This window comes from Ciconia boyciana, chromosome 3 (genome assembly GCF_034638445.1).
Source record: "Ciconia boyciana chromosome 3, ASM3463844v1, whole genome shotgun sequence".
In the NCBI taxonomy this organism is placed as follows: domain Eukaryota; kingdom Metazoa; phylum Chordata; class Aves; order Ciconiiformes; family Ciconiidae; genus Ciconia; species Ciconia boyciana.
Window position 1 is genome coordinate 58,579,168 of NC_132936.1, and position 22,758 is coordinate 58,601,925.

The following is a 22,758-nucleotide window of genomic DNA, read 5'->3' on the forward strand; positions in this document are numbered from 1 at the left end:
CTTACGCTGCTCAGGTGGTGTAAAGAGTTTAGTGTAAACGAGAATGAGTCCCTGGGTGTTGAGAGGAATCTCCAGAGACATCTTTCATCACAGGCCTTTTACAGGGGACTATGCAGTGTGCTAAAACCTTAAAACTCTGCTGACAGTGTAAAAGAAACTCCAAGCTGGTCTCTTGTGCAGCAACCTAAAATGCACACCCAGTCAGTGTATTTCACCTGCTATCTCTGTTCCAGCCGTAGCAAAGCATTTATATAGATCAGGATGACTTGTACTAGCTGTTGACATTAACACAACTCTCACATAAGGATCCACAAGCAAATATAGGGCATAAGATGCCATGGAAAACATTTTTGGCTGTGGCTTGTCACCCCACAAGGTGTCAATAATGTAACATTTCCTACTGTTGATTTATCCTGCTCCCAAATCATCACTAACACAGACAGGTGGGATCTCACCATCATAAAACCTAGTGTGATGACTTTGGCAATCTATCTAACCAGCAGAAGGAATGTGAACATTTTAGCAGACCCTGTTTTACATCTGAAGCACGGTGCAAAGTGTTAAGGAATATATTTTTAAGACTAGGTACTTGTCTTAGCTAAGTATGTTGAGAAATCCTGGTAGAACACAGCCATCAGTGTAGGTATGATTGCTTAAATTATGAAGGATCCGGAAGTAGCTACCTCCCAAGGGCCAGGTTGCAGTGCCGTCTGGAAGAAAGTGCAAGGCAGAAGTGTCCTTGAGGAGTCCAGCTATCGGCAGTGGTACTGAATCACTTTCAGGAGTTTTATATCACACAAAGTCCATGAGGCTGGTTCTACACAACAAACCCTGGTGAGCATAGAGAGCAAGGAGCTCTCCCAGGGCTCTGTTCACACACCTGCACCAGAAGGATCAGCAGGGGCTCCAGGGCTTCTGCAAACAGAATCTATATGAGCAGATAACTGTCTTGTCAGCACTGGGAGAGGAAGCACTGTCAGTTCATGAAGATATTGGTAAAAATCATTTAGGATTTGATATGATGCATCTCAGAGAGGTGAAGTAGGGGAGTGGCAAGGTCAGTGTGCATGTACTTGCATGTCAGCTGCCTGGGTGCCAGTGATGAAGCTTTGTGTGACCATGGCTGCAGAGTTTAGCTATGGGTGGTGAACACTACTAAATAGTTGATAATGTTACTGTATTGAGGAAACACAATTCCCAAACTGAACTGGAGCCACGGATGATACCCATGCACAATACAAACCCCATGTGCCCCATGCCATGACAGTGCCAATGACAAACCATATTCCTCATTCATTATAGAGGGTTTGACTGACTACAGACATTAGGTTAGTGGACATCCATATGCAATGCACCAGTAAGGCTGGTATTCTGTGCAAATGCTGGAGACACAGCATTATTCAACTTCGACAAAAAAAAAGGGACTTGATTCCTTTCAGTCTTGTGAACAACAATTGGTGGTCTGTTATTTCAAGTGATGCTCTTACTCTCCCTGGCTTTCTGAGCACTAGCTGAAAAGTCTCAGAAGTGCGGGTCAGAAGAGGAAGTCAGACGTAAACTGAGCAGCTGCAGGAGGGCACTTTGTGTCTCTCTCTCTACTTCAAAGTAAGTGGACAGAAGGTTAAAGAGAAATAGATGCACTAGTTCATACCCTTAGGTTATCAAGACTGATGAAAATTGTGTTGTGTGGGAAAAGGAATTAGGATTATATGCCTGGGGTTAATTCAGAGAGGGGTTAATTCTTTCTGAGGGCAAGTGAAAAAGTGGCAAATTAAATTAAAATACCATCAGAAGCATCACTTGCCCTACACCCAAAGAATGTGCTGCACTACAAGAGCCTGAAAGAAATGCAAATGACAGTCAAAAACTAGTTTAAAAATATTAGGAAAATATTCATAATTAATTATATTTCATAGGGCTGGACCAGGTAGAAAATTGTTGAGATTTTGTTCCTAAATCACAGAAAGTCTCTTTCACTTAGTCTCTGAGCTTTGTTACAAGAGTTGAAGAGCTAGATTCACGACTCTGGAATCCACCCAAGCCATAGGTCTGGAAAAGCCGACACGGTGGCTTGTCCCATGCAGACAGGCTGCTTTCTGAAAAATACTCAAGAGACAAGATGACTACCCTACTGCCTTCAATGAATTTCAAAGAGGAACTAGAAGGAAAACATTCCCTCTCTAGCAGAAAAAAATCATATTAGGCGAAACAGTTTTAAGCTCTTTTCCTTCTTTCTTCATTCTTAGTTTCCAGTCGTGGAGGCGAGATGCTGTTCCCAGCCAGCAAACGCCAGTTTCAGACAGCATCCGTACAGACGCCATGTGATGGTGGGGGAAAGGGACCTGTACTCGGCCAATACCAAACCGGGCTAGAAAATCTTCACGGGAAAGCTTTTAGAGAAAGCGTTCCGCGGTAGCGTTGCGATCCTCTATTTTTATTCGGTAGAGTACTTCACGCTTCCCTTTTCCCCCGTGTTACTTTCACAGGGACAACAACGCGGGCGGAGGGTGGGAGCCCCCGGGGCGGCTCAGCTGAGGAGAGGTGCCGCACACGCTGCCGTGCCGTAGGCGGCGCCTGCCCCCTCCCTTCCGCCCTCAATGTCCCGCTGTGTGCCCGGGCCGGGGGGGCGGCCCTGGCCGGGGGCCCCCCCGCGCCCCTTCCTTCCCCGCCGGCGGCGGCCGGGAGCGCCCTCCCCCGGCGGGGCGGGGAGGCTCCATCCCGCCGCTGCCGTCCCGGCCGGCGGGGGCGGACCGCGGCTGCCCCCCGCCTCCCGGCCCCCCGCCGGGCGCCGGCTTTAAATGCGGGGCGGCGCGGCGGCAGCGGCGCTCCCCGCCACCGCCCGGCACCGCTCTCGGCACCCGCAGGCGGCCGCCATGGTCGAGGCTTTCTGCGCCACCTGGAAGCTGGTGGACAGCCACAACTTCGACGAGTACATGAAGGCGCTGGGTAGGTACGGCCGGCCGGCAGCGGCACGTTTAGGAGACCTGGAGTTTTGCACCATCCTAAAAAAAAAAGCATTTAAAAAGCCCCCCCCGCCCCGCCCCGGGCAGAGGTGTAGGTAAGGCGTTCGCAGAGGCGGGGGAGGTTTGGGCGGCTGTGCCTCTATCAACAGAGTTAATTTGATGCGGGTCATTCAGCCGGGGGGGCCGGGGCGTGTTTGCGTGAGAGCCGTCCTGCTGCGGAGAGTCTCCGGGGGGTGCCCCCCGGGTTAGGGAACGCGTATGAAAGAAGGGCAAAGGCTGCCTGCAGATAAGCTGGAAGCAAACAAACAAAAAATAAATCCTTATGCTGGAACGATAAGGAACTGAAATCCACAGCGGCAGAAGCGGTTGTCGCCCGTTCGGCGGCGCTGCTCGGGCACGCCGCCCTGCTGGCTTAGGCTCCTTGTCACCGTGCTCGGAGGTAAGGCAGGATGCAGAGCTACATCTGGGGGGGGAGAGTACCTATGGATACTTCAGGTATAAGGGCACAAGCGAAGCAGAAAGTAGCATTTCACTGTGATAGCTTAAAGCTGTAGAGCGGGGGAAGAGATTTCTCTACCTCGATGTGTGGCAAAAAAGATGTAAAAAACCGAATGTCTGATGGATTCCTCTTTTCCCCTGATGGTCTAGGAGTGGGGTTTGCAACACGGCAGGTGGGGAATGTGACTAAACCCACTGTGATTATCAGCAGCGAGGGGGACAAAGTAGTCATCAGGACTCAGAGCACTTTCAAAAACACAGAAATCAGCTTTAAACTTGGAGAGGAATTTGATGAAACTACCCCTGATGACAGAAACTGCAAAGTAAGTAAACTCTCGGGCTGCAGCGGCTTCTTTTTTCTCTTCCTCCCCACCCCCGAGGCTGTATCTCTGGTAGGGTCAAAGGAAAAAAATGTAACTTCTGCTACTGCCAGTTGTAGCACTGTGAAGGACAGGGGAAAAAGACAAGATGGCATGTTACTTGCCCACTTATGCCACATCTTGTGTGAAGCAGTGTGTTGTCGCCAGCCCCCTGTCTACCTTCCAGTGTCGAAGAATTGTGCCAGCTGCCTGCTTTTCTTTCAGTCCAAGTATCATTTGGCATAACTTTTTCCAGTGGAAATGGGGAAATGCCTTCTTCCCTGCATCTTTGGGGGCTTAACATAAATGTTATCCCAAAGCACATCTGAAACTGGTTCTTGTGAGACTGGAACTCAAAGGAAACAATGTTTTTCATCCTTTGACACAAACAAGAATTGTATGGAGTTCATGCTTAAAACGAGGATGATTCATGGGCTTGGCTTTAAAATGGCTGGCACTACTTTATCATTCTAGATCCACATCCATCTATTGAAGAGAATTCAATAGAATAGCGCATGCTGAATGTGTGAGCAGAATCCCAAATACCCCAAATAAATGAATGTCTTTGTGTTTCTTGGTATCTCACAGTCAGTTGTGACCCTGGATGGAGACAAGCTAGTGCATGTACAGAAGTGGGACGGCAAGGAGACAAATTTTGTAAGAGAAATAAAGGATGGCAAAATGGTAATGGTAAGTATAAAGCTCACTGAGCATTTACATACACCACTAACACTCTTCACTTACATTTATCTCAAGCTTTATGAACAGATAGTGTTACTTATACACAAACCCTTAAATTGGTGGGGAAAGCTAGCAGAGATTTTCCAAATATTTATTTTGTTTTGTTTTGCATCTTGTTTTATGGACAACTGAAAAATTGCTAATGGTTTTAGGCAGGCCAGCCAGTGGATTTCCAGTGTACCTTCTCTCTAGAACTTGTGTAAATGCCCAAGCAAAAAAAAAGTCCTAGTGAGCTGGAAAAGACAGAAAGTTCTTGATTATATATGCAATGATCTGTTGCCAGTGCTAATTTAGATTTCTTTAAAAATTTGTTTTATATATGCGTGCATAAATAATAATTACACAGAACAAGTATTTCTGTAGGAAAATAAAATTACAATATTGCAGGAGGTAATTGCATTTTCATATTTAATAATAAAGGATTTATTCTTCCTGTCTTGTTAAAAGCTATGATAAACAGCAATTGTGTGAAGAAAAGTCTTGTTTTAAATTCACATTCTTTTCCTGACTTTTCAAGAACAGGAGTATGGGGTGAATAAATGGTGTTAAGTTACTATATCTCATGTCCAGGGTGGCACTTCTCATGCATATTTCTGGCACAGAGATGTAACTTTTAAAAATAAAACCTCTTCAGCTATACTAATCTGTGTGACTTGGCTGTTGGAGAAAACCAGTTAGCTTGTTTTCTAAATACTTCAGTGAGTATCTGTATGGATGGAGACTTCCAAATAATTAAACCCTTAAAGCATACGGTCAGTGTAACACAAAGTGACAAGTGATTCAAGGGAAAATACATGCTTTGTTTTTGGAAACAGCTACATGCATATACAGAAAACCTTTTCCTTTGGAATTTGAACATGGTGAGATGCCCTGTTCCACTTCAGGAAACACCTCCAAAGCTCACACACTGTAGTTAGTGTTCTGTGCAACTGCAGTAACTAAAATGTTTGGTAGTTCCAGCTACGTAACTGCACAGAATGCATTTATTTTAATACAAGGTTCTCATTAAGTATATGCTTATGCATAATAGTATAGAATATGGGTATAGAGGATTTGGATTTTAGATTGCACATTTTGCAATGTGATCAGCTTTGGGAAAATAAGTGTTTAAAAATCTGTATTAAAACAATGCTATATTTAAGAGATTACATTCACAAAATTAGAAAAATTAAACGGTCATTTCTAGTCTCACTTTAGTTGCCTTGTACATGTGCATTATGTGCTTCTTGGGTTTGAAAGTAGCAAGGAGAAAGTTATGTTTATTATGGGATCCATAACTTTGAGGTTTTGACTCTTGTTCATTTAAAATATCAGTAACCTAGACCAACTAGATATAAATTACATAATGTAAAACAGCCTTGCTCTAGCATGGACTTCTTAATATGTTAAGTCATTACAGAAAAAGGTCCGGCATCTAATGTGTCTGTCTTTTCCTTGGACTTGCAGACTCTCACCTTTGGTGATGTGGTTGCTGTTCGCCACTATGAGAAAGCGTAGACTTTACCTGACCTCTGTCCAGATGTTACTTCTGCTGGATGGATTAACGTACAGTCCATAATCGAACGTAGCTAAAATGCACATTTCTGGGATGAAAGGTTAATAAAGAGTTTTGGGGGGGTGTTTTTTAAAAAAACTTTATGCCATCAAATTGGCAAGCTTGTGCTGTATAGTGAAACAGGTTAAACTTGGCATTAAATTTCTGAAACACTTGCCTCTCTTTTTCTACAGTAAATGGAACATATTTGAATTGTTTTGGAATGCAGATCAAACAGAAATTAAAAAGTTTTTTAAACCTGTGCTCCTTTTGCATTTAATTGGCTAATATTCCAGCGTTCTGGAGGGAGTTGTTGAAAGTTCCTTTTTCTGAGTCAAACAGCAGAAAAGCATGTGGTACACAATGCTGCAGCAGCTTCTCTGTGGTGAGAGTGTATGGGAAATGAAAAGTTTCCCTCACTCTACTTCAGTGGCTTCTTTTTGCTGGAGAAATCTAAACCCCCTGTCTTTATATATGTAGGCAGAGAAGTGAGAGGCTCAAGCCAGTTTCAGCTCCTCTCTTCACTGGGAACTTGTTATCCAGTGCATGCTCAGGCCAATAGATAGCCTTCAATGTCAGGGGGGATCCTGTAGTTTTGGTTTTAATAGTTAAGAGTTTTTCACTTGTTTTGGTGATTTTTTTTTTTTTTTTTTTGTTAATATACAGAAGATTGAAGTAAAGTGCAAAGACTGAAGTGTTTCACAGAATGGGAGGAAAGGACCAACAAGGGCAGGACTGGGGGAATCTGAAGTACAAAGCTTATCTTTCATCAGTCTCTGCAGGGGTGGCAGGAAAACAAAGGGAAAACAGTAGAAGACAAACCTTCTGAGATTCCCCCTCCCTGAGCTGTAGTTTCATAGTGAATATGTACAGGAGATAACAACTGGCACTGTGAGAAATTTAAAATAAAATGCTGCTTAAAAGAGATAAATTAATCTTATTCCTGAAGAGTATTCCCTAAAAGACCAGGGTGGGAAAAACTGCCTTACACATTGAAACAGGTTGCTGGCAGCATGGAAGAGATTGTTTGGTGAGTCCATGTTTTCTGACACTGACTCAGTGGACCACATGGAGGTGTAGCTACCTACAACCTTTCAAATAAAGGCAGAGCTGAGCTGTGGCTTTAGCTGGTCAGTGCTTAGGGGCTGTGTGGCTGCAGAGGGCCTGCCCAACCTCCTGGGCCTTACACTGCACTGTGCCACCCTTCAGATCTGCTATGTGGTATCATGGAAGTGGCTTCTTGCTTCCCTGGATAGCTCGGATAACATGGGTAGCTCATCTCACCCATCTGATAAAAGTTCAGACACAACTATGGCACCTAACGAAGATAAATACAAAATTTAATCTTGTTAGCTTTACTTTTTCATAAATAAGCTGCCTGAAAGGAACATCCAAGTCTGTTTTCTCTTGTGGGGATCACTAAGAATCCTTCATTATGAACCATTATAAGTAGGTTTTATTTGGTTGATATTGATCATTTTTAAAATCGAGGAGCTAACTTTTTTCATCAGAGAAGTGAAAAGTAGAACTTGTTCCAGGGGTATGGGGAGCTGCAGTCTCTGTTTTGGTCCGCTTCAGCTGCTGAAGTGCAAGTTATGTTTAAACAGCATCTTCTGCCCTTCAGTTTTATTAGCTCATTTAATCCTCAGCTTCAGTGCCTGATAGAGCTTTCATCTGTCTCCCTTCCGTTACTGCCTGTTTGCCCGTGGGTGCATTCGCCACATGACTGTCCTTCCCAGAAAGGTGGGAGCAGCTGCTTTGCCTTCATCACTGGGGAAAACAGACTTGGGTCCCCAGTACTGGCATTCATCTTCACGACAAGTGATTCGTGGGGTGATGAACTAAAAAAATAAGGTTTTTATTAAATATGAGGAAAAGAATGCAGAGGCAGAATGTTAAGGCTTGGTTTACAAATAAACCCTGAACAGTAAATATTTCACATTACAGTCACTTTTAAATAAAGGCTACTTTTCCCTACATACATATGTTCTGTAAGTCACATGAAACCATCGTGAAGCTTATTGGTGAAATCTTTTGCTATTCTAAAGATGAACAATATTAATGTCAAATTAAATAAGGGAGAGAAAAACGGAGAAGTGGTACCTGCGAAGTGCCTGGGGCACTGCTCAGAGGAGTGGAAAAGTGAGGAAAATACCGACACATGGGACTTCGAGCTGCTGGTAAAACAGCTTTGCAAAGCCCTGGAAAGCAGATCTGAACAGAACAGCACAGTGAGCAGCGGGCCGTCTGGGGGCAGCTAGGGACCCATAACATTGTTATTCTGGTCTGCTGCTAAAACTGACACCAAGTACTCTTCCTCATGGGAAACTACTCTGACTTCAGCAATAAACAGCAGCTCCGCTACCATAAAGCCTTAGCAATGGAGACTCCTATTTACAATACACCTCAGCATTTTCCTTAAGCTGTATTAAAGGTGTACTTGATGGCATATTTCATCAGCTTTTTTTTAATTTTAAAGCGTGTTAAGTAACCAGGATCCATTTTTACATGTATACTGTGAGAAACCTTCCTTCCAAAAGATGCTTGAGACTCCTGGACGGCGTCGGAGCGCAGCCTGCTCGGGGCAGGGTCAGGCTGTGCCCCAGGGCTGCCGGCAGGGCACGGCAGGGCACGGCCCAGCAGGCAGCAGCGCTGGCCCTCAGAGGCGTTTCACGCCCCAGCTCTGCCGGTCGGTAGCACCGGCGGGGCCACGGCTGGCTCTGGGGGGTAGGGTTTTCCGTCACAGGTCCCAGCCGCTTCGGGGAACCGCAACCCCTTGCTGGGAGCCCAGGGCTCGAAGGGACAGGCCCGCCAGGCGCCACAGGCCACCGGCCGAGCGGGGAAGGGACTCCCACCTTCCCGCTGCCCACCTCACCTGACTTCGAGGCCGCCTCAAACCTGCCGGTGCCGTGAATTTAGCCCAGCCCGCGGCCAGGCTGGCTCCTCGGAGGTGCTCAGCATCTCAGTGCTGACCCGGGGGTGGCACCTCCTGAAGGTCACCCCGACCCCGGCACGGCCGGCTGAAGTGACAGCAGCCGCCCCCGCCGCCCCCCTCAGCCGCCGCCGCCTGGCAGCGAGCGGGGGGCCCCAGCCAGGAGCGGCTTTTGGTCCCCGGTCGTGCGGGCGGGGCGCGGTGGCGGCTTCCGGCAGCCCCGGGGAGGCAGCGAAAGGCCGGGGCTTGCACAAGCTGACCCGGGCTCGCCCCTTTCCTCCGCGCCGGGGCGGTCACATGAGCAGCCGTCGGCGAGCAGGGCGCTCCCCGCACGGCCAACATGGAGCTGCGGGGGGGACGCGCCGCCCGCTTGGCCCTCGGCCTGGCGCTGCTCTGCTCCGCGCTGGAGGCGGCGCCGGCCGGGCCGCAGCCCCGCTCCGCTGTGGGTGAGTTCGCCGGGGGGCAGCGGCTGAGCGGGGCCGCCCCCGCGCAGGGTGACAGCGTGGAGGGGCCCGGCTGGGGCCGCCCGTGGAGGACGGGGGAGGCGGGTGAGGGGCAGCCCGACCCCGGGTGGCAGCCGCGGCCCGCGGTGCCTCCCCGGCTGAGGGAGGCCCGGCCTGGGGGTGCCGTCCGCCCCTCCGTGCGGGCAGCGCGGGGGCCCGGGGTGGGTGCTCCCCTCTTGCGCTTCCTTTCCCTCCCCTTCTCACTGTTGCCCGCACATAGACTGTTGCAGTGGTATTCCCTGTCCCAACTGGCTTCAACTGCACGTGACTTTTAGATAAGTAAACACATCGCTATTCAGGTGTGTGGGGGTTAAATGAGGTTTATGTTTAGTTAGGGTAGGCTGGCGCTCTGGACGGTGGCAGGTGAGGTGAGCCCTGCCCTGCCTTTGGCACGGTGTCCCGAGGCATGCACTGCAAACATTAAATTTGGTTTCTGTGCTGTCAGCAAACACACACATGCTCTGCCTGGCATGATCTGCAGTATCGTAGTGTACGCAGGTGCGTGCTCCAAAATGTTTTCCACAGGATTTTTATTCCTTGTGACTACTATGTGCCGCGGACCAAACACGCAGCAGTGTCCAGGCGTTTCTCTGTCTCCTGTTGGTAGGAGTTGCAGTGTTGCAGATTTTGAAGATTGCTGCTGGTCTTTGCTTCCTGAAATAAAACTCCACGGGGTCCAGTTGCGTAGTGCCTGCTCTGCCACAGAGTGAGCATGTGACCTTGGGAAAACTCAATTTATATCTGTCCTGGTTTTGCAACCACTGCCCCAGACACACATGTGCCTTTCCCAAGTGCTTTGAAACTGACAGAAAGAAATTACTCTTGTTTTACATGAAACTTGAAGGCTGGTAGTCTAATACAAGCTTAATTCATCTTGGTCACCATATTCCTATACTTCTCAGCTCCTTTTTCCATGCAGTGCTAAGTAGCAGTGGCTGAGAATGTGTCAGCCTGGAAAGTAGGTGAGTAGGTAAGGCTGACACACCTTTTTCTGGTGAGAAGCCCAGTGTCTCTGCTACTGCAGCTGCTGGGGAGAGGAAGAGCTTTGACATTTTTTCACACATGCTGTTTCTTGCCTTTCTTTCTAGACCATGATCTTTTATAGTAGCTTCCAGTCAGGGAAGGTCTGGAAAAATAATTAAAATGCAACTCCCTCTCTTTTCAGGTGGTGGAATGGAGAAGTCCTATCACCTCCTCTACTCTCCAGTTTCCAGATTGCTATTAATGAAAAGGAGCTGATTTTCCGGTCCCTACCAACCTCAATTTTTTTTTCTGCTGAATAGCTTAAAGCTATGCCTCTGCTTCTGTTTTCAGTTTTTCTAAGCAGACTAGGTGAAGGACTCTTGTCAGGAATGCAGAACTCACCCACGCTTATCAGACAGGCTAATCAACAATTTCCTAAATGTATTCTCCTTTTCAAAACTTGAAAGAGGAATAGCAGTAGACAAACTAGAGCAAACTTGGCATTACCTATGTGTATCCAGTTCAACTGCAAATAATGCATTTTCTTTAATCTTTGTTTTCTGAAAACAGGGCAGTTCTGGCATGTATCTGACCTACATTTAGATCCAAGTTACCACATTACCACTGATCGCAGCAAAGTTTGTTCTTCTTCCAAAGGAGCCAATGCCTCCGACCCAGGCCCTTTTGGAGACTTTTTGTGTGATTCTCCATATCAACTTATTTTGTCAGCATTTGCATTCATGAAGGATTCGAAACAGCAGGTTTCATTCATGATTTGGACAGGGTAAGTGTTCAAGTCACTCTGCAGTTAAAGCTTTTAACAGCTGGATAACTATGTAGTGCAGTAATTCACAAGTTTATATTTGCACCAACAGATCTGAGTTTAGTATCTCAGAAATGCTGCTTTTAAATAGACCCCTTAGTTGTCCGAATGGCTAATAAGTGGGAGACTGAGTGAGAATATAAGGGCTCAGGAACAGATTTTGATCTCTGTAATAATTTCTGGATATTGTTAGACTGTTCATTGGGACATTTACCACATGACTGTATTAGTGTAAGTTCATAGAAATGGTTCAGGGAGGGTGGGAAGTGGAAATATAACAAAGAAAGATCAGAGGAATAACTGACTGGAATGAATTATTATGGGAGGTATTGGATTTTTTAGGTCTTAAGGTCATTAAATCTAAAGTTCATCCCTTTTTAGAAGATAGCTTTTACCTGTATTTAATTTGGTTCTGTAAGAGGTAACTAGAATCAAACAATATTATAACTTACTTTTTTTTTTTTTAAAGTGCATAAAATTACCATTCAGGTTTGGTGCCTGTATGAATTCTAGATGAGGGACTAGAGGAGGCAGGATAACAGTGTTGTAGATGCTGTCTCCCTCTTCTTTACTATCACTCATAGCTGCATGTGCTTCTAAAGGAAGTGTGGTTTCACAGTCCCTCGTTGCAGTATTTTGGATGTGTGCAGTCCCCTGTTGAGTAGAACGTTTACCTTTTCTGTGCCGATCTTCGTTATTAGAAAATGGGCATAATAATTCTCTCTCACACAGGTGTTATCTGTGAGGCTTTGTGTGCCTTAGCAGTGGCACTGGAGAAAGAAGTGTGAAAGGGAGGCATATGAGTAGCTCTATAGTACCACGCCCTGTTACTTTCTAAGTATTCGTAAAAGATAGCATTAATTTACCCTTCTGCCATAGCAAAATTCTCCATTCTACCATCACATAATTTTTATGGTATACATCAATGGATAATTTATCAAAGGGATTAGTATATTTGAGTGTTTGTGAGAACTAGTTCATTTATCAATGACAGGGTCTTTTTTGCTGGGAATGTTATATATGTTATGTCACTTAGTTTTGCTGGGGGAAGGGTGTTAAGAAATACAAATATGTAAAGACAAGTGATTAATTTATTTCACTTACCTTACTTCATTTTCATCAGGATGTTGTTAAAAGGGGAAAAATAAACATATAAGGTTGTGCAGATGACAGAAGATACATAACCCAAACTGCACAGTAGCTCAAAATGATGGAGTTGAATTAATTTAATTTCAAAGAAATCTTAGTTATGATAAATGTGAATCATAGGATAAACATTAGTCTACTTGTTTGGTTTTTTTTAAAAAAAAGCCTTTGCAGAGAGCCTTTCAGGCAATTCTATGATTTTAATTAAGGAGTCTATAGTAGTATTACATGCTAGAATGTAGATGTGTTTGCAGAATTTTTTGCCTTTCCTTATGTTGCTAATAAACCTTTGTTAATAAAGCCTTTTGCTTTTTCAGAGATAGCCCTCCTCATGTTCCTGTAAAAGAACTCTCCACAAAGTTGGTCATTAGCATCATTGGCAATATGAGTTCTACAATTCATCATTTCTTTCCAGATCTTCAGGTTTTCCCGGCCTTGGGCAATCACGACTACTGGCCACAGGTAAAACAAGTTTGAAATTTGTTTATGAATCATATTGAGTGTGTTCCTAACCCTCAGAAAGCAGGTGTGAAAAATAAGAGTTAAATTTGTGTAACTGTTGTTCTGGAAACAGTATTCTACAATTCTCCAATTAGCATTTAAAATTATAAATAGTTCCAACCAAGAACAGAAAGTACATCTCTCTCTCTGTGTTAAGTTACCCAAGCAAACGTTGATGCCAGGTAAAATCTGTACATTGCCTGAGGTCATGCAAATTTACTGCTAATCATTCCTCATGGCTTAGAACCACCAGGTCTCATCATAGTTAATACACACTTATTTTTTTCTTGCTGTGTAAGTCATGTGTGTGTGTACAATAACTTAATCTAACAGAAATGATATCCTTAGTGGATCTGTGAGCCCGTGGTAAGATTCAAGACCTACTGAAAGGCCTACTGGAAATCTGTCTGCTGACATCACTGGATTTTTTAAATCAGACTAATGGCGGAATTTTTATAATGTTCCCGTGGTTTTGCCACTATTATTAAATTTACATCTTTTTTTCTTTCCTTATTGGACACTTAGAAATATTCGCATTGATGGTTTACTGGATATGTGTGCCATTGCAGCTAAGGACAGTGCTTTTTTACTTTCAGTGTTCTGCGAATATTGTTCTTGGCATAGCTCAAAAGTAAACAGTTGCTTCACATGTCCTTTAAAGCATATTGCAGGTTGATCTGGCAGCACACAGGACTGAGAAGCAAATTCTATCATTGGATCTTAGGGCATTGGAAGGGACGTGGAGCAGGTCAACTAAAATATTTTGTTTGAAATACCTAGTGGGAATTCAGTAACACCCCTTCACACCCCCAAAGACTTTTATTCCACCTTTCTGTGTTATTCATTAGGCCTATCAGGGTATATCTTGGTGTAGTAGGTGATTGCATCATTGCATCATGGAGTTAGTGATTCCCAAATCAGGGAGTAACAGAGGTGCTCAGAGAGGAGAAAGGGAAATGTGAGAGACAAAATAAGAGCTAAACATACCTTGGAAATGTGCGTGCGCAAACCAAGCTGGGACTTCAGTCTCTTGTGTTCTTACTCTGGTAGTATAGCTTCAGCTTGATGCATGCACTGACAGGGAGACAGGTTCTTTCACCAGAAACCACTGGTAAAGTATTTTGATAAGTAACACCTTAACTGAAGTCTTACTCAGTGTTTTGTTTTCATTTTGTTTTGTTTTTTAAAAAGTCTTAACAGAGAATAGTTGTCATTCAGCAGTCTCCTTTGATATAGAAGAAAAAAACTGTATACAATAACCTCGTAGACAAAGAATGTAGTGACTTTTCCAACAAATACAAGTTTTGTTTGTGAAATTAAATCTGAAGATAGAAAAAAGATGGTCAGGAGGGGCAGATGGGCAGCAAATAGTATTTTGAAGCAGGCTGCTGATTGAAATAACTGTTGTAGTTCTCTCTGCACAAAACCACAGAGGTTTGTTTCTGTGGTACTTCGCTTTGAAATGGCAGGCTTCATGAATGCGCAGAACTGTCATACTTTTCTGTTACTGTTTGAAAAAGACCACTGGATCAGAAGTTCGCCACTATGGGGTCATTTCTGGTTGTTGGATTTTTATTTTTTTTTCTGTTGATGACATTTCTGTTTTTCATATGGACGTGCTTGGCAAATGTCCTGTAGACTGGAAGTGATGTGCCGCAAGCCACACACTGTAGGCTGTTCCAGAGCAAGTGTGAAAGCTGTGCGCTCACCATGCACCAAATAATTTTATTGCTCTCTACTGTGTTCTGACCTGTCCGTCTTAACAATTTAACAGTCTTGGGTGATTTTTCTTGCAGAACCTATTAAAAATACTACTCAGGTTAATCAAGCATTGGGGTACCTTTCAGATCGTATATTGTGACCTCGGTCTTTCTGCGTAGTCTTATTTGTTTCACATCCTTGCCCCTGCTTAAATCAAATTTCCAAACTGCTGTCTAATCCACAAGTTCACAGAGCACTGACTTGCCTGGGTCAAAACCACCTTCAGTCCATAACATGGCCTCTTATCTGAGGTCAGGTTTTTCTATGTCTGTTAGCGACTGTTAGCTCTGGCTGAACTGGTGTGGCTCAAAGCTTTCTTAATAACTGGTATCTGTGCACTGCAAGCAAGAAATGTCTGAACCGATTTCTGATTGCACTACTCCTAGACAGAGGCTTAGGGCCTAAGCCTCTAATAACGTAGGTTTAGTTTCAAAGATCTTAGGTCAAATTTTATGTTTAAGAAAACATGCACTGTAATACTGTTCCTATTTTTCAACCTCTGTTGTTTTCTTCTAGCACCAAGAATCCAAGCAGATATTTTAGGAAAGGCAAGGACAGGCTGGGATCTTCCTGTCAGGGTTAGATGAGAGCATGGCTCTCACCAGGCTGTGGTGCTTGGGCATTGCTTGGCTTAGACTGAAGAGTGCTACAGTCCTAATTAGAGCCAGTGGGAGAAAACATTGACAAAACTTCTCTTTTACGTTTTAAATGCTTTGTTACTAGAACTACAGGATATCATGGAAATATTTGTGAATTTCACCAGAATGTTTCTGAGGGCCATAGTGGAGTTTTGGGGAGCTGCTATGAATCCCAAGTTGCTTGAAAAATTAACCTTCTATAAAAGAAGCTTATCTTCGGGCTTTTCCTCCAAGAGACTTTATCTTTAGACTTTGAATCTTCAGTTTATATATTTATTAATTTTGCAGAATGTATGGTTTTCTACTCTGCTGTGCTCCTAAGGCTTGAAATATTTCTGGCATTAGTTTTATCAATGCATTAACAAGGCCATGCAGTCAGTTCTGACTAAGTTCAGGCATTGTTCCTGATCAGCAATACTGGATGTTCAGAAGGTTTTTTTTTCCTTTCTTGAGTTCTTCCTGGTGATGACTGGATACACTTAACGTGCTATGCAGGAGGTCAGGTGGGATAATTTAATGATTTTTTTTGTCTGTGTGTCTGAATGCGAAGACTTAGGCAGGTTCTGTTCTCTCACAGGATCAGCTTCCCGTAACTACCAGTGAAGTTTACAATGCTGTAGCAGATTTCTGGAAGCCTTGGCTAACTGATGAAGCTATCAATACCTTTAGAAAAGGTAAAATATGCCAGTAATGCATCGTAAAGCTAGGGCTTAGAGAACTAATGTTTCTATAGATTTGTCCTGTTTGTTTAGCTAAGTCTCGTAGGATGAATCGGCACAATGGATTATCTTTAATGCTTCTCCTGGAAGAAGTTACTTGTGTTTTTGTATAGCAATGCTTATCTTCAGGGTACATTTATTCTCTTCTGATGCAATAATTATTGCTTCTTTTAACATGTATAGTATTACTGGCTTTGTACCAATGCATGTGAAATATCTTATTGCTTTCAAGACCTCATAATACTTTTTAGATAAAGGCGTATGATGCACAAGAAGACTTAAATTTGCTTGTAAAAAAAATTGATGGAATGTTGTTTCTGTTTTGATATTATATGTATTTCAGAGCATATTGAATAGGCACATACTTGTTCAGGTTATTATAGCACATAGTCTTGGTGATTATACTGTTAACTGCATTATATTTGTGTCCAACTTACTAAACTGGGAGAATGTTGATATCCTAATTATGATTTTTCTTTTTAGCAAAAGACTGAAAAGTTCAACCAAATTTCCAACCCACTCAAACATTAGGGATTTGGAAGTTTAATTCATGTTTTTGTGTCCTGAATGAGAAGGAACTCTGAGTAAGAGTGGAAGTAGAAACTCTAATAGGAAGAATAAGACTCAAAGGGGCAGACCTTAAATTAAGGTATATTGTTATAGCTCTGTTGCCATGGCTCCACTGAAGTCCATGAATTATGAAATTGCACCCATTGAAGAAGCTGTGTATGCCATGGAGAGTTTTAGGAGCTTGGATTGAAGAACGTGATCTTTACTTTTCATCATATTCCAGTCTGAAGTTAAATTACTTTCAAAGTACAAGGCTACTAAACTCAAACAGTTCTTCCTGGAGGAACCTCTATGTTTGCACTATTTCAAGAAATGTGGACTTTTTAACAATTACTGCATCTCTCAATTACAATTACTGGAAGAAATGTTACAGGGCACTTCTTGTGTGTCAGCTGGGTAATTGCATTTGAAGACTGTCAAACACAAAGGCAATTACAGGCAAGAATTCATAAAAAAATCACTGTCAACTTGTCCTACAAAAATGTTGCTAAAACCAGATTCTTAAGAGGTTCTGTTGTGGTAAGCTGATGCATAGCTTGAATAAACATTCTATTAGAAGGAGTAAGGTGGGGTATTTTGTCAGTGCTGTACTTTCATTCTAAAGTTGTGCTTTGAAGCCTTCCATTTTTCAGATGATGTTGGTCTTATTTTCACAGGTGGCTTCTACACACAGCTGTTCGAATCCAGTGATAGCTCTCAACCACTCAGGATAATCAGTCTGAACACAAATTTATATTACAGCCCCAACAGTGTAACTGTGAATATCACTGACCCAGCCAACCAGTTTGCTTGGCTGGAGGGAATACTAGAAACCTCTTCACAAAAAAAGGAAAAGGTAGGGGCTGTGAACAGAACTCATCAGCGTTATTTGTTTAAACTTTGAAAAAAAAAAAAAAAGTAGTAAGAAGTAGAGACAATGAAAATATAAATATGATTCTAGAAGAATATTAATGCTGCCAAAGATACTGCAAAATCAAAATTTCATTTTTTTAATAATTCTTGCTTGAATATGCATATTATACTACAACAATTAATAAAATAGTTGAATGCAGTTTCTCAAATTATACAGTAAAATACCTTTTCTTTCCTATTATGTAAAATACTGTAGAAGCCAGGATGAGAATACTTAATAGCATTTCCACTTTTGTTTCTCTTTTTACTCATAGCCTTTAATTTTAAAATGTGCATCCTTGGCCTGAGACAAAAGCTGGCATATTTCATTTACATTTTTATGTAATTACAAGTATCAAAAATAGAAATTAGAAAGGAGGTTGTCAATCACAAAACTTAGCCAAGCTGCAGCAATTGCTCTGATTTGAGTGTTATAATAAATTGTCTTACAATACTCAGGTTTTGAAGTGAGGTTATAAATTGTTGGCTCATGTTTGATTGATTGGTGTGGGGATTGGATCATCATCTGACCACAAAAAATGTTTAATTTGAAACATGTTTATATTTTGCTATGGTGTTGTAATTTTAAAAATATGATATTGCAATCAGCAGAAAGGAGAGATTTCCCTTCCTCATAAAACCTTGCAGCATATTAATTGGTGTGTGCAGTTGGGACCAAGTCTCGACCTCAGACAGAGGGGTTTGAACCAGTTCTTGCATGTTTCTGGTGACTCTCTGACCATGCAGCCGCTCTAATATTCTAACATAAGTTTTTCTTACTATCCCCTTGAGATGCCAAATCGTAAGTCTTGCCCTAGGTAACTTATTTTCTCATTAGAAAGAATTGATCAAATTTTCCTGTAGCCTAAAATCATGCATAGATTTATTGGAACTTTTTTCCCAAGAACATAGTGACTTCACTAAAAAAAATATATTTATTTTTTCTCATTATGAATTTAAACATTCTTACTGTTTGTATTTTGTATAACAAAACTGTTGTGATTTATAGCTTTCAGAATGCCATTTCTAAGATAGAAATGGTTACCACAATTTCATAATAATGCTAAGTTACAGCTAAAAGTATAAGTTTCAAATGAAGGTGCTAATTGTGCTTCCTGTATCTAATTCCTTAGGTCTATATAATAGGACATGTACCAATAGGATACTTGCCCTATGCAAGGAATACTACAGCTATCAGGGAGTATTACAATGAGAGACTGGTAAAGATTTTTCGCAAATACAGTAGTGTTATTGCGGGGCAGTTTTTTGGACATACACATAGAGATAGTATCATGGTCCTCCTGGATGAAGAAGGTAATGATGCTTGTTGAATCCTTCATATTTTTCTTCTTGATTAAAAGCAAATTAATACTTTCTTGCATGTTCTTACTAGTCAGCCTCTGTCATAAATAATTGAAAAAGGAAATTGGGAAATACTGCGATTTATATACAGGAGTTCAAGCCTCACGCACTCCCAGTTTTTTTCCAAAGAGAACCTTGCAAGGCAGACTGTCTTTTCCTGTTGAAGTCAGAAGAGACTCCCCAAGCTTCCTATTTTTTTTAATGAATGCTTATGGCTAGGCAAGAATTTCTAGTCTTTCCTCTCCGCTCTCTCCGTGACACAGGCGAATTATACTAGCCAGTTGCTATTGTGTAATGTGTCAAAGGGAATGTTCTCAGGCCAACTAGACATGCTCTATGTTCTTGTGTTTCCTGCATCATTACTGTGCCTCTCTGCTGAGTTCCCTGCTGCTTCAAAGTTAATTAAGATAAGGCTAAGCAGGAGGCAGGGGAAAGAAAGTCTCTGCCTGTTGCATCTCTTAGATCAGCTAATTTCCCTTCAAGAAAAGCACCCAGGTTTGAAATTTTTGTTTATTGCTTTGAAATCCCATAAGCATGGGCATGGCCGTATGGAGCACTCTGCCATCTGTAACAGAAGATCTTTAACAAGTAACTCATTAAATACTTGTGTCTGTACCGTAGAACAGTGAGAAGTCCCTTGCTTTGGTTGTATGTAAAATACCCAGATATTAAAACTGCTTCCAAATTGTTTTAATAATTTTGCATATTTTGACAAAATTTAAACAATGAAATTGCATGTAGCTAAATACAGTTCATGTTTATCTGTACAGTTTTGGTTGTCTTCTATTCATGCCATTTTCCTCTTGCCAAAATTCCAGAGAATTCAAGATAAATGTAATATTGTAGTCAACATCAGTGTACTCAGATACAGAGCTCAGTTTTATTTTCTTCAGAAGAATCTACTGATTTCCAAGCTTTCAAAGCTTCTGCTCATATGTGGAGACTGACCATGTGATTTCATTGCTGTGATGTTGTCAGGAAAAGGAATAGTTAGGGCTTCTTTTTTCTTCCACAGAGAACCTCTCAATATACTTAAGCTGCATATTCTGTCTAATTAAAACCCACGTACATCCTCATGTTTCACTTGCTGTAAAGATTGGTGTTCACATATCTGGCACTGGGCTAGTCTAGATGAGTGAAGTCAGGGTCAGGTGATGATACCCTGGTATTTCTAATAACATCATAAATACATAAAGCAAAAAATACATCAAGCAACATCTAAAATATAGCATGGAGACAGCAACTGAAAGTTTTTAATATTTTTTTCAGTAGAAATATGCAAAATACAGAGACCTTAGATATAGGCAAGACCATTTTGCACAGGTAGTTGAACTGGTGGGAAGCCTCTAGTATAGACAAACTTAACTGGTACACACTGGTGTGTAGTGTGGTATTTTACACAGATTTTGGTCTATCCAGTGGAAGTGTAGGAGTTCACAGTGATATAGCTAATTCAGGGAAAAAAATGCTGATATACCTAAGCCAGTCACTCTGGTTCTTGCTGTGTTGGTTCTCTACAAAAACATTTGTTTGAGAAAGAAATGATTGAAAGGAAACTGTTTCCTCACCTTTCCTCTTCCTGCAGAAAAGCCAGTAAATTCCTTGTTTGTGGCACCTGCTGTAACCCCAGTGAAGAATGTATGGCAAATGGAGTCCAATAACCCTGGTGTCAGATTGTATCAATATGATCTTCTTGATTATAGCTTGCTGGTAAGTAAAGATTTTAAAGCATTGTTTAAGACTTTAAATATAGTGTCATTGAAAATTACAGCGAGATCTCAGCCTTTGTAGTATTATGGCTATTGGTGGAACTTTGGTGCTTACTCTTATTTCTTCCTGCGCAAAGGAAAGGAAAGGTGAAAGGGAACTTGGTCAGTCTTTCTGTGCCTACAGGACTACCCAGTACTTCCTGTTCTCTATGGAATATTCTTAGAATGTAGAATCAAAGACAGTCAGAAATTTTCTGGGCAGAATCCTAAAACTATTTGCAGGGAGCTCTGCAATGGTGAAAAAGGTTCACCTAAATCCTGGGCTTGTTTACATACCAGTGTTGTTCCCTGGTAATTGCCTGAGCTTTGGGACGCAGTCCATGAAATGCTTCTAAAGGGTGTAGAAGAGCAGAGGAAGAAAAGCACTTTTAACCATGTGATGTCTTTCATAATCATGTACCTTCCTACATAGTTTATAGGTTTTATAGGAAATTATAGATAAAGTTAGAAGGAATAAAGCAGAATCCTATTCTGTAGTCTCATGTGATTTTTGGAGATAAAGTGAATCCTGTATGATTATTTTGTCTCTGAATGACTCAGATATTCTCTCTGTAATTCAGGGTAAAATCTTGACCTCACTGAGTTCAGTGACAATGCATCCTGCAGCTTGACTGGGACTGCGGTTTCTCTCTGGAGACCTAGGCTAATACAGGCTGCGCCTTTCTTGTGCAGATTTCATTCCTGCATCTCAATCTCTCCCTTAAATTCTCTCTGGGCCATTCATTTTCTGTCCATTCTGCCCCTCAAGCAGTGCCTGCAGAAAAGAAACTTCTGGTTCTCACCCTTTTGCCCCATTCTTAAAGCAGACATGAGGATAGTGGAGTTTGGTTAACAGTTCGGACAGGAAAGACCTCTAACAGTGCCACTGCTGCCTTTTGTGGCTCCTTTTTCTTCTTCTCCCCATCCCCCCACCATTACCGCACTGCAAGTACTAGCGTTGGGTGTAAGCCCAGCTCTTGGGGTGGGACGTGACCTTCTATTCAGTTGTGAAAAATGAGGAGTGACAGCTTCCTAATCAATATATCACTCTAGAGACTTAATGAAGCAGGGAAGAAAGCAATACAGGCATGTCTATTTTTTCTTTCTTTTTTTTTTTAACTGTAGGATCTTTGGCAGTTTTATTTGGACCTCAGAGATGCCAACAAGAAAAACGAATCGAACTGGAAATTAGAATACATCCTGACTAAAGCTTACGGCATTGAAGACTTGAAGCCAGAAAGCCTATATGAAATGGCCAAGCAGTTGTCTGTGCCACACAGCACACTGTTTGAGCAGTATTACAATAACTTCATTGTGAGTTATGACAAAACCATTGTCTGTGAAGAGGGGTGCAAGACGTGCCAAATATGTGCAATCCAATATTTGGATTACTCCTCATACACAGATTGTGTCAATCGGGAAGCAACGTGGAGATGAAGTCTCCGTGCAATTTATGCTGATATTGACTTTAGCCTGTGATTTAAAGAACCTGCTCATCTTTTTGCTCAAGCACTGACACGCTGACAGGGAGCCTGTGGGACTTCTCTGAATTTCAAGGGAGCAATAAGTCTCCCTAGATCTTTCTTCTTGTAAACATATTTTCCTTCCACATCTAAATAAAAGTTTATTGGCTATGTAATAGTGGCCAGATACTTTGCTGTTGTTTCAAGTGTCCTGTGCCCTCAGTAACAGGCATCCCAGTATGCGGGAATAGAAGTTACTCAGTTCTTTGGATATCCAAGTCTTTTCTCAGGGTATGTAAACGTAGGCAATGCCATTTCAGGCATGGGATTTGTATGGGGGCAGGTTTCAACCATCTGCTGTCACAATTTGCAAACTGAAATCTGCAAAACCCACATTTGCTGAGCCTGGAGTGCAGTTATGTTGTTGATGCGATGCCAGTATTGGGTATCTCCCTGTGCCAAGTTTCCTTTTCTTTCTTAACTCCTTAAACCCACCTCTGTTTAGGGACATATTCTAATGACAGCGTGAAAGTGACTTAATGGATCACAAACCTCCATCCTTGTAAATACATAATGTATTTTTTCAGAATGTGTGTGTTTGCCCAGCACAAAGTGCTTTTTTCTTATGATAGAGCTATGAACG

At 42.3% G+C, this 22,758-nt stretch overlaps 2 protein-coding genes across 2 annotated transcripts; both read left to right on the top strand.

Moving 5' to 3' along the window:
* Window positions 1-2,747: 2,747 nt before the first annotated feature.
* On the top strand, window positions 2,748-6,381 carry FABP7 (fatty acid binding protein 7). Its single transcript, XM_072857896.1, has 4 exons — window positions 2,748-2,946; window positions 3,612-3,784; window positions 4,409-4,510; window positions 6,008-6,381. Exons 1-4 carry the CDS (start codon window positions 2,799-2,801, stop codon window positions 6,056-6,058), a joined length of 474 nt encoding a protein of 157 aa, XP_072713997.1. The 5' UTR covers window positions 2,748-2,798; the 3' UTR covers window positions 6,059-6,381.
* Window positions 6,382-9,203: 2,822 nt separating this feature from the next.
* Window positions 9,204-22,304, top strand: SMPDL3A (sphingomyelin phosphodiesterase acid like 3A). The gene is made up of 8 exons (XM_072855776.1): window positions 9,204-9,473; window positions 11,064-11,277; window positions 12,780-12,924; window positions 15,940-16,036; window positions 17,308-17,486; window positions 18,676-18,856; window positions 20,490-20,614; window positions 21,778-22,304. The coding sequence occupies exons 1-8, from the start codon at window positions 9,368-9,370 to the stop codon at window positions 22,087-22,089; spliced, it is 1,359 nt and encodes a 452-aa protein (XP_072711877.1). The 5' UTR covers window positions 9,204-9,367; the 3' UTR covers window positions 22,090-22,304.
* The last annotated feature ends 454 nt before the right edge of the window (window positions 22,305-22,758 follow it).